Source organism: Lagenorhynchus albirostris, chromosome 5 (assembly GCF_949774975.1).
Source record: "Lagenorhynchus albirostris chromosome 5, mLagAlb1.1, whole genome shotgun sequence".
NCBI lineage: Eukaryota > Metazoa > Chordata > Mammalia > Artiodactyla > Delphinidae > Lagenorhynchus > Lagenorhynchus albirostris.
The window spans coordinates 15,161,580-15,178,374 of record NC_083099.1 but is presented as its reverse complement, the minus strand read 5'-3'; the positions used below and the strand labels follow the sequence as shown (position 1 = coordinate 15,178,374).

At 36.1% G+C, this 16,795-nt stretch overlaps 1 protein-coding gene across 14 annotated transcripts in view; it reads left to right on the top strand.

Moving 5' to 3' along the window:
- Positions 1-15,691, top strand: part of MBNL1 (muscleblind like splicing regulator 1) — a 176,422-nt gene extending 160,731 nt beyond the window's left edge. For 8 of the 14 annotated variants that reach the window (XM_060149606.1, XM_060149594.1, XM_060149599.1 and 5 more), the window contains 4 exons: positions 5,773-5,808; positions 6,500-6,594; positions 9,623-9,697; positions 12,264-15,691. In XM_060149606.1, the coding sequence (XP_060005589.1) occupies positions 5,773-5,808; positions 6,500-6,594; positions 9,623-9,679 (188 nt within the window). In that variant the 3' untranslated portion in view covers positions 9,680-9,697; positions 12,264-15,691. Of the gene's footprint in view, positions 1-5,772; positions 5,809-6,499; positions 6,595-8,478; positions 8,543-9,622; positions 9,698-12,263 lie in introns of all 14 variants that reach the window. The other 6 variants (XM_060149596.1, XM_060149601.1, XM_060149598.1 and 3 more) reach the window with 3 other exon arrangements.
- Positions 15,692-16,795: the final 1,104 nt, after the last annotated feature.

Sequence of the window (16,795 nt, the reverse complement as noted above, 5' to 3'; positions counted from 1 at the left end):
GTGGATAGGATAGAGCAAAAGATGATAGGTAAGGTCAAGTCAGAGAAAAACAATAAATACCTTCATAAGTCAGAATCATACTTATCTCTCTGTTCTAGAAACTAAGCATTGTTAATTTAAATAAAGTGTGCCACAATATATTGAAATATGCTGAAATTTTTAAGATGCATTTGCATTTTTATGATGAATTTGCATCAGAAATATTCTGTTCTTGATATTTGTAGTCAACATGCTATGAAATTATTGCAATAGTAATATCAAATAAGAGTTATTTGTAACCCAGTTTTAAAGAGCTTAAGCTTCAGGTTAACCTTTATTAGTCACATAATCAGAAGTAAGTACTGCCTCCATCATTCCTTAAAAATATTTTCATTGTCGGGACTTTCCCTGGCGGTCCAGTGGTTTGTACTCCACGCTTCCACTGCAGGGGGCACAGGTTCGATCCCTAGTCAGGGAACTGAGATCCTGCATGCCACGCATTGCGCAGCCAAAAATAAAATTTTCATTGTCATATGTACCTGCATGCCAGTATGGCATTAAAAAGTGAAAATGGATAGCCCATTTATACTTCTGCCAAACCACTTTATCAGACAACCAGAAAGGAAAGAAATCTAAGGCAGAGAATGTGAAACCCAAATGCCTTCAGGGCCAGGCAGGAAACGTGAATAAGTGAGCAAGAAATAAAGTAGGAGCTGTGGGGTCTGGGAGGCACTGGAGAGCACAGGCCCAGTCTAAAGGGGTCGGTCAATGTTCAGACTTAGCCCTTTGCTGCCTTAGAGGACTGTCTGCCTAGTGGGTATGGTGCACTGCACGGTACCCTTTGTGGTTCCATGTACGTCAGAGTCTTCGTGAACAAGGGGTGGTTGTGTCTGTTCCTCCCAGGGTTGGTTGTATACAAACTTGTGCAACCTAATGCAGCGGCCCTGGTGTCCAGTGTTGCCAGATCTTATGATTTTTTTTCCAGATATTCTGGACATTTGGAGGTTCATATGTGAAATCTCTCAATTTTGAAATATTTTCAACTCATTTAAGTTTTTAAATATACTTTGAGAACTACAGAAAATCCATCCTACCACAAATTCGTATGTCATCTTATGTATAACGCCTGGGAGAAAAAGTCATTTTCCAAAGTCTAGGTTATTCTGCAGACATATAGAAGAATTATATGATCAGAGCATCCTATCTAACCACAGTATTATAATTTGGAAGTTATATTCTGAAGACTTTATTGGAACTGATTAGAAAAAGGAAGTCATTTATTTTTTGCAGTTTAGAGTCTTAGAGCTCTGTAGTCTGTTGCTTCAATCATAACTTCAGGGACACGCAGGTCTATTTCATTGAAGTTACAATGAAGCATGGTTGGCTAAATCTTTAGAGCAGGTAACTCTGTATACAGAGTAAGTTGCTAGCAAAATATCAGGGTTCAGTGGCAAACCAGCTAGCTAGCTAAGAAAAATTAGTATATACCGTAACTTTTAAGAACAAACTGGGACTTACGTGGCCTGTACCCATCTATCCATCATCCATCCGTGTATGCATTCATCTAGCCATTTATCCATCCATCCTTCTAACCATCTATCTATTCTTCTCTCTCACCCTACCTCCTTCCCTTCCTCTCTTTCTTCTGTTCCTTCCCTGTTTTCCATCCACCTATCCGTCTACTTATCCATTCGTCCATTCATCCATCTTTCCATTCATTCAATCAACCCCATCCCACTGCATCTCCCTCCCACCCACCCCCAGAAAGTTTTCTGGCCTTTTGTTTTTACACCGTCCATCTCACTTAAAGATAAATACAAGTAATTTGGATTAAGTTCACATTGAAGCTTTGGTGTTTTTTTTTTTTTTTTTAGATATATAGTCCTTTTTTTTTTTAACCTTTACCCTTTAAAACTAAATTCACTATTTATACAGATTATGCATAACCTAGGGTCTACTTATGTTGTAGTTGTAAATTTCACCCCTGAAATTAGAGTGTGTAAGAAATAACACTTTTATTTACATCAGATTTATTTTCCTGAACTGAAATTAAGTCCAATTCTAAACTCCAATTTCACTGTGTTGGATAGAAATATCAGGCGGCGTCACTGGGATTCCAGAACCCCCTCCTCACATCTCCTCTTCTTTCTGTCTCTACTCAAATAGAGGTCCTGTGCAGTCCAATAGTCTCAGACAGGCGACCCATTCTCCATTCCTCAGTCAGCACTGGTCACTGCTGATATCCTCAATGTCCATGTTTACAAGATCTCTTTTTTTTTTTTTTTTTTCGGTATGCGGGCCTCTCACTGTTGTGGCCTCTCCCGTTGCGGAGCACAGGCTCCGGACGCGCAGGCTCAGCGGCCATGGCTCACGGGCCCAGCCGTTCCGCGGCATGTGGGATCTTCCCTGACCGGGGCACGAACCCGTGTCCCCTGCATCGGCAGGCGGACTCTCAACCACTGCGCCACCAGGGAAGCCCACAAGATCTCTTGAAGGCAGGTACTCCAGGGCTTCTATGCCTGCCTTGGGTACAAGCATCCTTGCCTGAGCCCCTTAGCCTCCCTCCCTTAGCAGCCCATTCCTTGGAAAGCCTGCTGCCTGCAGGGCTGCTGTGAAAGAACACGCCACATGCCTAACTACCCAGGGACGCTGCACACTGCCCGCCTCCTCTCCAGGGTCTGGAGGAACTTTTCTCTCTGCCCTCCTTCACAGTTTTTGCCTACATGCGATCCTCAGAAGCACATCTCTCTTCTCTCCTGACCTGGCATATTGCCCTCAGTCAGTTTAGGTTTATGATTTCAAAAGACCTAAAAATAAGTTTCCTGTAAACGGCTTCAGCTTCGCCATGCGTGGCAACACTACCAGAAATAAGGAAACAAAAGGCCAAGAAACTTTCCTGAGGGGTTGGAGTGAGAGGGGAGTTGCAGAGGGATGGGGTTGTTTTAACAGAAAGAATAGAAAAACAAAGATTTCCAGCTTATCACTTTCATTATACTTAATGAAATTAATGCAGACGGTTTACCTGAAACTTAGCATAGTGATTACAAATCTGGTTTGGAAGTTTAAATACAGCTGTACCACAAGATATAATTTCCCTATACTTTCATTTTTTTCATCTATAAAATGGGGATAATAGTAGTAATTATTTCAGAGTTGTGTTTAAGTGAGTTCTAAACATATTTGATAAAAACATTTTCTTAAAGCACTTTTATAGACAAGTCTAAGAGTCTGGAATAAAGCCTGGAATGTAGTAAGCACTGAGTTTTATTTATTATTTCCCAACTCAGTAGTGCAATAAAATAGAATTCGATTGATTGAATAGAAACAGAAATAAATTCTATGGAGCTGTTGCTTCTTTAGATATCGATTTTGAGAATAATTCAACTGATTGTGAACTTTTAGTTTGAAATGATATAAATTATTTTTAGAAGACTTTAAATCAGCTTTATACTTCTATCATAATCTACCTAAATAGGCTTGAATTACCATATCTAAATTCAAACCTCCAACCAAATCTCCATTATAATTCTTTTTCTCTCTACTTCCTTCCTTTCTCCTTGAACTGATTTTACCTACACATACGTCTCATTTGTAACTTACCTTCCTAGTAATTTTTTCTGCACCTTCATACAGATCAATTTAAAATTTTAATATGAATATCATGTAATTAAAGTATTGCATTCCTCAGAAACACACCATTCTGCTCTGCAAATACCTTTGTAGGGGAAATTCGAAATTGACAAATACATTCACTTAAATGTTGCCTTGTGCTGAAAACTGAAGAAAAAAATTTTAATTGGCTACTTGTACAATCATTATTAATAAATCAACCCATCTGATGTAAAGATGGATATTATGGTCATTTCAAAAGTGATTTTTTGTTTTTGGTAAGTGGGTCCTACAGCATTATGTCTTCATATTCGTGAGTTATTGCACCCTGGCTAGTATTTTCATTGCTGCCTTATGTTTATTTGCTGCAAACCCCTCTCAAAACTGTGTGCATTGGTTATAATGTTAATGAGGAAGATAACTCAAACTGAAATGCAAATCATAAATGCTTTAGAGTTTTAGAGAGATAGGGTAAATTTAACTCATTTTCAGCATGTGCAGCCTCAATTATGCATGGGATGAAATACAATAGGCAAATTGCAGCATAATAATAAATAATAAATTTAAAACCTATAACCTGTACAGTATTTAAAACGACTGTTTATCAAATTGCACATTCTTTTTCATTCATCTTTTCATCCTCTCTTTCTCAGTCTTCCCACCCCACTATTATAGGATAATGATTTCATAAGATCTAGAGTATTAAATTTTGCTTGCTCTACTGTCTCAAATTACCGTCTTTGTTATTACTGGTTTGTTTTTGTTGTCTTTCACAAGTCTTTGACTCAGTAGTGGTAGCAAATGACAGAGATCTTCAAGCGTCTTAAATAATGCCTATCAATGTAATAGTACTCCACCTGAGAGGATGCCTCCCTAGCTCCATTACCTAGTTTAATCACTGATCATTGTGCCCACCGTCTAATTGTGATAACAGTCTAATTGCAGCTGTTACAAGGATGCCAGTTAAGTAATCTGTGCTTCTCAATGGCAGCTTTGTTTTACAGGGCCATCTCTGACGAGACGAAATTGGCAGATACTTTTCTAACAAATGTTCATCCCAGATGCTGCTAGTATTTAAATAGGATGCACCAAGATTCAGATAGAAACATAAAATCATTTGATATTTTAAAACCTAGAAGCCTAAACTAATCTCATAGAAAGAACAGTAATTCAGTATGTGGGAAAGGGCCCTGTACTTGGTAAAACAAGTTAGATTTTTCAATGTTTATATGTCAAGGAGAACAGGGACTATATACGTAATATTTATTTTAACGTCATGGTGGAGCCATTGTGAACATCAGTGCTAACACCCCATATGCGATGTATATATCTTCGTTATCTCCCATTCAGGGTTTTTACTGAAATCTAATCAACCATTTTTTGGATGTGAAATTTTGTAGAACACTTGCTATTCCAAGAAGTCCTGAGGGTCTAAACCAGCAGTGAAAACCAGTCAGTTTTCCCAGATACCTACTAAGTAAATCAGTTCGAGACTTATACGAAAGTATATCCCATCTCAATGTTTTCCTTACATTTAAATTCCCAACTAAGGCAATGCAGAAGTTCACTTTCGCTTTATGCATAATTTATTGCTTGGTACCCCTCCAAATAAAATTCCTGTATGAATGATCACAACCCCTTCCATGCCTGTGTTGTTGTCGCTACAGTGAACAGGGAAATAAATAAGACCAAAGGAATGAAAATGAATGTTTTGGTTTCATTACATTGTTAAGTCAGTTTTGTGCGTTGAATTATTTAGCATCTTAATAATAAATTTCCCTAATGATTTAACATGTGCTCAGTTCATAGGTTAAAGTCAGAAATAGCAAAGCTACCAGATGGCTAGTAACCAGATTAAAACAAAACAAATTGCAGTATTATTTTTAAAAGAATTAAGCAGGTTTCAATTTTTTTCAAAATACTTTTATTTGTAGGCAGCAATTAGGAGAAACAACGTGTACCAGCACACAGTTAAACTGGCTTTTATTCTTCACTTGAGACTAGTTCTAATTGATCACTATGCTATTGTATGATTTGATTGTGCTGACAGTTACATGCCACTGTTCCCATAATAACAATTTTTCTTCTTTGTTCAAATGAATTTCCTAATTACACGTGTGATGGGATGTTTTAATTCTTTTCCCTTTTCAAATCCACCTTCCTGTTGCAATGCATGATGGGCAGGCTCAATATTGTGCATGACACCCGCTACAAGTGTTGGTAGGTGCCAGCTTTGTTTCTTGATTATCTTAAACCTATGGTGCACCTCACAGCCCCTCAAAATCCACTGCTAAGTTTAACTTATATCTATTGGGCAAGTCCATTTCCTTTTTACTAACACCTGTCAATTAAATGCCATTTTCTATTTAATTGACATGGACTCACATAAATGTTTTCTTTACACACAAGTTTCCTTTAGTCACCTTTAGTGGATTTTGATTGGACTATGAGTTCTGGTGTGTAAGAAAAAAAAAAACTATCTCATAAAAGTAATATATTGTATATTTTTACAATAGTAAATAAGAAAATATACTTTTATTCAAACAGATAATTGTATATATGAAGTAAATACCTGTATTTTGACTTAGATTTTGAATGTCTGACTATGAACACTATATAAAATTCTTGTTTTTGACTTAGCAAATTAAGCCTGTTTGTGTCAATTTTCTTGATTTGATGGTAACAAGCTTTTTTTCCCCTTTTTTTTCTCTTTCATCCCCCTTCCCCTTCTCTCCTTGGAATGTTGTCCTGCTTTGCGCTGTGATTGCATGTCACTCACTGGTGATGATGCCCCGTCACACGGCTTGTTGCTGTGATAAATACCATGCCCAATTATCTCCTCCATGTTGCCATGGTTTCCATATTGCTACACTCTTCTGTATGTTTGCTTATATGATTTTCCCTCCGAAAGTTCCCATGGTGCACGGTGCTACGCCAGCCACTGTGTCCGCAGCAACAACATCTGCCACAAGTGTTCCCTTCGCTGCAACCGCCACAGCCAACCAGGTTTGCTAATTTACAGCTTTGTTTCTTAAAAACCAACTCTCGTAGGGCTCAGTCCAACAGCCCTGACGCACGTGGATTTCCCACTGAGGTCCGTGGGAGTCGCGTGTCTGTGAGGGCTGTAGAGGGTGCTTTAAGAGCATGGGGTTTCAAAGATACCTCTTGTTGGCCTACACATTCTCTCTGATGAGCGGCAGAATGCTTTTATGCCATTTATAAGTGCTCCAAAGTTGTCGCAGCTCCATTTCTAAAGCTACTAAAATGATATTTACACAAGCAATTCTCAGTTGGGCTCAATCCATCACGCAGGTGTTTCGACCAATCGAAATTATATAGGGTAGTGTATACAGGTGTTGAACTACAATGCGGCACACCTGAAACTTACCATTTTAAAAATACAGGTGATTTTAAGGTTTTTGTTATAAGCATTTGATACATACAATTTCTTAGTTCTTGCCCAAATTCTTCATAAAAAGCAAAATATTTAAATGTGTTATCTATGCCACAAATGACCACTCTTGTAAATAGAGTTTGTTATAAATTCATTATAGTTTTATTCAATAAGCAGATTGCATATTCAAAATAAGTTAAATTTGTGTCCAAGTTTTGATTCTCAATGATTTAAGGGAAAAAATAAAATTCCTAAGTGCTCTTATTTCTGTAACTACTCAGCATAAACGTTGGAGGGTTATGAAGGAAAAAAAAAGGCATCCAGTATGGCAAACTGAGTCATTCTATGTTCCATACAAGTTTATGGAGTGACAGATACACAGGATATTTTTAAGTGGAAGGAATCTCTTTCAGAAATTTAAACTTTATGATGTGAGTATTCAAAAGAAATTGATTATTAAAATATTTACATTTTAAAATTTGCATGGATTCAACCAGCGTTTTCTGCTCCTATTTAAAATTATGTTCTAGAAAATACTGGTTGAATCAAAGTCAAATTTATGTAAAGTAGGTTTGGGCTTGAATATATAGATATGTTTGTTATGAACGTAAAGTTCAGTAGGGTTAATAGCATATGAAAAAATCTAGAGGCAAATCAAGTTTCGGATAACCCCCAGACCAAGGTTAAATGTAGCCAAATGATTCTCAGACGAACCAGTATCAGATGGGAATCAACATGTTGCCCCTTTGGGAAAAGAAGAACAATTAAGTACCATCCGAATTCGCAGTTATTGCTATAAGGAGTAGCCACCCTTGTTTCTGTAGCGCACCGTGTACTGCTGAAGAAGAACTATAAGCTATTAGTATAGCCATTAAAAACTTTCAAAAGCAGCATGCCAAAATGGATGTATTTTAAAGTTTCAGACAAGCTTGAAACATTTCTTGGCAAAGAATCGTTAGTTTTTCCGAAGCTTGTCAAAATAGCCCTGGATTTATGCTCACACATCAGACTCATTTACAAGAATGCTAGATTGTGCATCTGTGGCATGTTAGTAAGTAATCTATGGTAGAAATTTCTTAATGGAGTCAATGCAATCCGTTGATGGTGCAGATTAATGATGTTGAACTCTCTTGTGTGTACCATGTATGACTATAGAATTGCTGGTGTAAGCAGAAGTACAGCAAAGCAAATTTCAACATGCCCTGGCCACCTTGGTTGTAGGGGACACTTTACTTTTTGCATTGTGCTGTGACCATTTCATGCATAATCTTGGGTCTTCATACTGTTTCACAACCAAAAGAAAGAAAAGGGAATGGATATATATATACACACATATATTATATCTACATATACATACATATGTATATGCCTACAGTACAGTAGCAATGCTGGAAATAGCTGATGCCACAAAATGCAGCCTGCATGCATGCAGAAGTTTATAGCTGGCCCTTCATCTGCATCGATTGGTGTTGAAGGTCCTTGGTATGTTTCGACAGCCCCATCCTTGATGCTTCTACACTGTTGGGTGCAACATCCTGTCCTGCAGCAGCAGGAAAAATGGTATGAGAAGCTTCATTATGCTTGGAGCACATTTTCGTGCCATTTGCCAATGCTGTAGAATTGTGTAAAGATATCATCTGAGAAATGGAAATAAAATAGAGACATAATTAATTTACACTCCAGACTGTGGACTGTAATATGTTGAATTGGTCTAGGACAACTAAATCGAAACAACAACAAAATGCCTTCATGTATGTGATGTTACTGTTCTCCCATCAACCTTGCCGAAATGGGATTCGGGCCATTTTAGAGATGAGGAAACCTAAGCATAGAGTAAGTGCTTTGCTCAAGGTTACACACCGGGAGATGGATCACTAGTGTTAGAACCCGTGCTTTCACTCCTCTGATCGTCTTCATCTATAGGATAGATGTCATACATCTGTCTCCCAGGATAGCAGTCATACTTCTGGGTTGGAGGAGAATCAGGCTACAAACTGGAAGATCTTGGCTTTTGGGATGATTGAAACAAGTCACCTCTATATTCCTTATTGTATTTCCTTATTGTATTTTCTCTCAAGTTTTGTAATTCTCTTGCCCATTTAAAATACAGTAAAATGTGCAATTGGGATTCAGAAATGGGTTCTGAAGTAGATTTAACACTGTTATCCAGTTCTTTTGAAATACTCCTTTATAATTCTTACCTGGTACTTTTAACTTGGAAAAAAAGTTAGACACCATCAGTTGAATGAAAATGTAGAAACTGGTTGCACAAAAATAGGCAAGACATTTCTTACTTTACTTTTTGGATTACTGAATAACTGAAACCACAGGTGTGTGTGTGTAGGCCAACAAAAAGGGCTTCTTTCAATTACTGCTCTGCATGAATTTTTGATAGTTTTACTTCTCTTCCTAAAAACTGATAACATTTATAGAATAGTATTTAACACAAAGATTTTTAAAAATGAGTTGCTACTTTGGCATTAAGTTTACATTAACTTACTGTTATGTTGACCAGATAAGGACTGTCACCTCACAGCTGAATTTCACTTTTCTTAAAAAATTTAATATTAAAATGTTTTCATCTCTTGGTTGTTGGCTTGCTTGCATGGGTCATTCATTAAATAATTTTTTATTTGCTAGATACCCATAATATCTGCCGAACATCTGACTAGCCACAAGTATGTTACCCAGATGTAGAATTTTCATCACTACACAGTAAGTTCATTGTGTAATATAGAGTGTATATCCGTGGTAGTTTTTTTTTTTTTTAAGATAACAATTGTGTAATGCACTTAAGAAAATTTTATAAAATTTCAAAGAAAGTATTTATATAGAGCTCACAATTTTATCTTAGATGGGTTATGAGGAATTTTATCATGTGAATTCATAATAAATATGTTGATGTCACTTAAATATGTGTAATACTTAGGATATATTAATTTTGTTTTTATTTCATATTAGAAATAAACACAATGGTGAAGAAAAAAGGCAACTTAAAACTAAATAGAAGGCATAGATCAGAGGCTGGCAAACTTTTTCTTGAGAGATGAGATAGTAAATATTTTTGGCTGTGTGGGCCATAGCGTTTGTGTTACAGCTGCTCCACTCTGCCACTGTCGCACAAAAGCAGCCAGAGACAACGTGTAAACTAAAAGGTGTGCTGTGTCCCAATAAAACTTTATTTACAAAAACAGGCAGCAGGCCAGATTTGGCTCACAGGCAGTAGTTTGCTGATCCCTGGTGTAGGTCAGCATTTATTTTATTCAAAAATTGCTTTGCTAAATCCTAAATGAGAACATGTACCCACTTTACCCCGTGCTTCGCCACACACAGGGTCATTAGAATATGAAGAGTCTGATTTAAATAAATATATTCACACACGGACGTATGTGCACGTGTACACACACACACACACCCCTATATATCCAGGTAAACTTTAGGTACTTCAGAATAGTCACCCTGGAGGATCATATAATTCTAAAGATGTTGTCGTTTCTCAAATGATTTGAAAGTCTTGTGGTTTACTTTCAGACACATTGACCTAGATACTTGCAAAGATGACCATTTTTCATCCATAGAGCATATGTTTTATTCAGTATGCATGTGTTCAAGTTATCTACATGCTCAGAAGTGTATTAAGTATCTATTTTTATATTTAGAAAGAGCCATAATGCTTAAAACTGAGTCTGGTAAATAAGAGGGGTGATCATTCTTTGTTGCTTCCTTTCATTCATTTATCTGTTCATTAACATATTTACAAATGATTTTTTGGTGCTGCTGTGTGTTAATTACCAGGTCCAGGAAATAAAGATGAGTAGATGATGAGATAATGATGTAACTTTCAGCACTCTACATTAAAATAAGAGAGGTGTGAACACATTTCTCTTGGAGCAAAGATGAGGGAGCAGCTCTTCCTAACAGAGTCAGAAATTAACTGAATTTGGACAATCAAGATTGTTACAGAGTGAAGGGAGATGTCAGGGCCTTACAGAAGAAGGGACAGGGGTGTTGAGTCAGGAGATGGGGCAGTTCAGAGGCCCTTGAGCATAGCAACAGCTGGTCAAAGGGTGAACCCATGTAGGAGAAGTGTATAGATGAAATCTGAGAGCTGTTTAAGAAAGAAATAGACTCAATCTGAGAAGTACTACCAGAGACATGCTGCAATCCTGAATTAAATGACTGAAACTGATTTTTGTGTTTCGTAAGTTCTCTCAATGCAGTTCTGATAATGTTTATTATTCTGAACAATAGCCACATTTTGAATAAGCACATCGCTTTGTGGTCTGTAGGTTTGGAAATAGAGTTGTCTTTTTGACATGTTAAAAGAAAACTGTTTCAAGCTTTTATAGTCAGTTGGGTGTGTTTGATATGTATATCTGTAACTACGTTCTATTTCTTAGCAATAATCCAGGTTGAAAAAAAATGATAGCAAATGGCCGTAAGTTCATCAATTAGCAAAACAGTGGATTTGTGTGTATTGAAACTTAGGCTCTTTAATGTTCTGTTTAACAAATGATTACTCATTTTCATGAGGAGTTACAATATTTAAACTGGTTTTTGAGTGAGTGCAGCAAAATCGTGATTTCTTTCATTCTCTAGGTTGTGTGCTAAAGCATATTTTAATATGTAAAGATTCTCTGGGAACAAATTTCATGTAAAAACTGGAACTCAGTTCACAGGTGCATTGTAATATCAGTTCAACCTTAATTTGTCAGGAGCATAAGGAACAATTTTCATTTGCTTGCTTTAGTGGGAAAAATCCAAACTTTATCCAGAACAGTCGTGTAGAGTATCGTTCTTTTATTTTTTTCCAAACACATACTGTGCCGATCAAGCACCCAAAGAGAGCAAATTGTGTTTAACAGGATTGTTGCATGGATTTTAATTTCGTGGGCCAAACCATTACTCTTGAAACCTATCAACCTTTAGAAGTAAAATGAGTTGTAAGTTCTGCCCCACAATGACAGTGGTAAAAAGAGCTCTACTACATTATGCCCCTTGATTCGACAAATGTATTTTATACTTTGAGCTTGGTGTTGGGTGGTATTTGTTCAGAGGCTACAGTTTTATTAAGCTGTGCATGTCATTTTATTCTCGAAGAAATGATAAACAAATGTAGGTCCTTTGTACTTGTGAAGGGTTTTTTGTTTTTACATGAAGATACAATATACACGTGTTCACTCTTTAAACCAAGAAATACAGTTTTCATGTTGAATGCATATTGGAAGCTGCTGTTAGATATTGGCTGTTTTAACGAAGATTATCTCTTTTTCCCTTGCAGATCATGCTAAGGAGGAAAGGACAGTGTGCTTGGTTAGAGTAAAGGACGAGGTCATTAGCCATAGTGTATATACCGTCAAGCAACACACACAAAAACCCCTCAGCCACAAGACATCCGCATATTGCATGTTAACCAGAAGACAAGACAACATGGAAATCCACTGCACACTGTTGCCTATACACTTTGTACATTTAATTGATATTTGTGCTGAGGTGATATTCCTGTCTAAAAGAACAACATTGTCTTTCTTTTCTAGCACAGAGTGATGCATTCAAATATGCAGACCTAATTAGTTTCCTATATATTCATGCCATCTTGAAAAGACAGACTATGGTGTAACCATGATTCTATTATGTATTGGTACGTCTGTAGACCAAGATATAATTTTTTAAAAATAAGTTTATTTCTTTCAAGGTTTACAAATAACAAAGGTGCACCTTGTATTTAAAATTGCCATTATAGATGAGAGCGTGCATGCACAGTCATTTTTGTTTAAGAGTAATATTTTTAATGTAGTAGATTTTAAGATGTGGTGAGGGAGGGATCTGACAGAGATGAATGTGCCAAGCAAAACCACAACTGTGTATCTTTTAAAGCACATCATGGCTTTAAGTACCATGTTGTTAAGGATTCTCATGAAGTGCCATAGACTGTACATCAAACTAGAGTATTATTTCTTCAGTGTTATTGTTTTCGGAGCCACATTTTGTTGCTTATTTGCTAGTACTAATCAGTCAAAGGGCACCATTCTTTTGTTTTTCCTTTGTTTTTTTGGAAACCAAAGCTGTCTCAGAAATGGCCGATTTAACTTTACAGTAACAAAATAGACAGCACAATACAAACTCTCTCAATACAGATAAACTCACACATACTGGAGATATATATAATAGATATATATATATAAAATTATTTTAATGCATTGTAGTGTAATATTTATGCATACTATACTGTATAACATGTTATTCAAAAGGGATATGCCATTTCTGAGACACGATAACAAAAAAAAAAGTTGGAGGAAATTATTTTGCTTCTATTTATAGCTCTGTCAAAAGTCAGAAGACTCTAAATGCTTTGCAAAAATGGTTTCACATTTGCTTAAAGGCTTCATCACAGTCACATTTAAAATAGTGACTCTAAACAAAGAAGAAAGCAGCACTCATCAGATGCATGATAAACCAAAATATGAAAATGGGAAATGTTTAATTAACCTAGTCACTGGGTGGGTTAAGTACATGGGTGAATTTTATATGTGATTTGTTTTGTTTTGTTTTGTTCAGATTTACTGCTTATAGCCTTAGAAAGCCTTTTACAAAATTAAAAAAAAAATAGATGTGCATTCAGTTTTTAAGAATGGATTCATCCAAAGGAATTCCTTTTTTGTGGTTTGGATGTTGCAGCTAGTAAAGGATATTTTTGCTCTGTTCAGCAGTTCTAAAAATTGCTGAAGTAGGGGCCAGGTCACTGGTAGTTCTAGTATGGAATGGGAGAAGTGAAAGTTCAGTTCTAGAACTTTCCATACTTCCAAGTTTACTGCAAGTTTTTATGCTTGAGAGAGATGCTTTCTAATATAAGACTGATGTGTTGATTTTACTGATTGTACTGTACATCTATTAAAGCCTTAGATTATTACATTACGGGTTGGAACCCATACCAATGTAATTTCAATCGTGTTAAGAGAGTAATGGTGACTCCATATGTTATTGTAGTTAGTTACATTATAGAATATTACTTATTTTTCTTGTTAAACTGTAGTTTTTCATTTCCTACATTTATTAGATTTCATTTTCTATTAACAATTGAATACCATTTCAGTTTATAGACTCTTGTTTTATTAGATTTTACCGATGAATTTTTCAAAATACAAAAAAAAATTAAAGTAGTTTTTCCTTCATAACATACTCAGTTTTGAATTACATGTAGTGTCATATGAATATTCGTATTATTGTTAACTAAATGATTTATATTTTACTGATTTAATATTAAAGTGTAAGAATGTCAGTCATTGTTAGTTCTTGTCTAGTTTTCATTAAAAGAACAAAGATCTTTTATATGGATATCTTATAAATATATAATCATTGCTAAGTAAGAAGTTAAGTTGTTGCTATCGCAACAATCCTGGCAGACAATTGAGTAATATTTTGATGATTTATTTTGTTTGTAATTAGTTATTATAAGAAGATCTAGATCCTAGATATTAGAATAAAATTTATTTTCTACTGTATCCATTTCAAATGTTAAAGTATTGTTTAATATTTTTGAAATCCCTGAATATCAGGCCTTGTTATAAATAAGCTGCATAATCAATAAATAGAACAAGGGACTTTTTGTTGATAATCCAAATACTCAAAGTTTACGTAATGAGAATTATAGCGTGTGTGCAAACTCTTGAGGGTTGATTATGCTGCAATTTAGCATGTTGGAACGTCTAGAGAGAAGGTTGACTTTTTGCACTTCTGTATATAGTCAAAAGAGAGAAACCTGTATAATAGTAAGATCTTATTTTGAATAAAAACGTCTATAATTACAAGGAGTTTTGTTAAGGCTAATACAATGACAGACTGAGCAAAATTGCTTGCAAAAGTGGCACAGAGTTAGCACTCCATACCCCTTCAAACATGTTGCTTTGCTTTTTGTGGACAGCTTGTAGTTTGCCAGGATTTTTTCAGCTGGAAAGATATGCCATCCTTCCGAGATCTCATGACTGACAAAAACTCCATTGGGCCAAATCTGCCTGAAGATCATTACCAAAACTAGCAGGTACTTCAACCATTAAGGTGAAATCATGGATCAAATATTCCTTACATTTTTCAAAACTACTGCATGTTTAAAACTTCAACAAAACAAAAAAGAGACAGAACTATACTAAGGACATATACTATTCAAATCAGTTTCTGCCAATTTCAGTGGTTTATTGTTCACAAAAAAAAAAAAAGAAAAAAATCTTCAAAACAAGTATTGACTTTCACAAAATTTCAACCATAAACAGGCAAACCAAACAGCACACAGTAGCTATAGTTGTTATGTGATTGTTTTTTAATTGCTGTAGGATCCTGTTCTTTCAGCAGGTGAAAAAGATAAAACACAGTTCAAATTTCATGGTTTTAATTTTCAACTCAGAAGCACTCAAAAAAGCAAATGTGATAATGGGCACTTGTTTAATGAATTAGTGTATCCAGCCTTCACTCCAGCTGGTTATGGTGTTGCACTTACCAGCAACCCTACGCTTTCATCTGCTGAAAGGACAGATGTGCTTGGTTTTACTATTATGTAATCACAACTTACTTTCTGCTTGTAGTTGCTTAAAATTATGTATTTTGTCTTGGGCTGCAATTTGTTTTATGCTTATTTTATTATTACTGCAGTAGTTGACTTTGCTGTATGGAAAAATAAAGTGAAATTGCCCTAATAAAACTTCTCTTTCTTAAGTATATTTGTGTATCTGAGATTGAAGAGTAAATTATTTTTGTGCGTTTCAAGCATCCATGCATGTCTGTCTTGACGAACATCATGATGTAGAAATTCAATATAAGGTGTTAACTGATGGCAAGTAAGGCACTGACTATCTTCCCCACTAGCCTCTCAGACCAAGAGGGAGAATCTGAATCATGAGGTATTGCCACCCACTGCCCAGTGTTCTCTGAAAAATCTCTTCCTCCTTTCCTCTGACACTTTAAGTGCTGTTTGATATATTTTAGATGCTGGCGGGGAAAATTCTAAGGGAAAAAAGGAAATTCTCATCAATTCTTTCTGTAAACGAAATTTTATTTGCCTGACTGCCCCAGGAGACTGGCACTGGGTATCAGGCAATCTGAGAGAATATTTCAATAAATGCAGTAATGATGACACTTGATTCAGAGGGATAAAGGTTTATGCACACACACAGCTGAACCAAGCCATGACATGACTCTTGGTTATGTGTGTGTGCGTGTGTGTGTGTGAGTTTTTTAAATGGTGAATTAAAAATTCTGTTGAAGTGAAGCCTGGTATCCCACATGGCTTTGCATTTTGCAGTTTTCTCGGATAGTCAGTGAAAGCCAGAGTTCCAATGTGAAGAAATTTGCTCATTTAGTGCTACTCTGTGTGACTGTGTCACTTGACATTTATTTGGTCAGAGCCTACAAATTCTCCTTTGTAGGTCAATGCTTGTTTTCCAAAACGTACTGCAATAAAAATAACTGCATTACTTATGATTAATACAGTTCTGTTATTGGCTGAGTTCTGTGGAACACTTCTGTTGTTTTCAGTGGACTCAACTATTCAAGGTGCTGCGCCCCAGAGAGTAGCTGCCCTGGGGGAGATTATCTAAAGCAGGGGTTCACAGCCTTTTTGAGTAACATCAAAACATCTGGCTCCTCTCCAATTAGTGATAGTACTTTTGGGTAACTTTTAACTGAAAAAATACGGTAACAAATAGCAATTGTAACGTTTTTGTTAATCACAACAACATATACATGCATCTGAAAAACAGTCATTTGAGATACTCATTCTCCAGACAATGCTTATTGTTCAGAAGGAGTTATTACTGCAGGGAC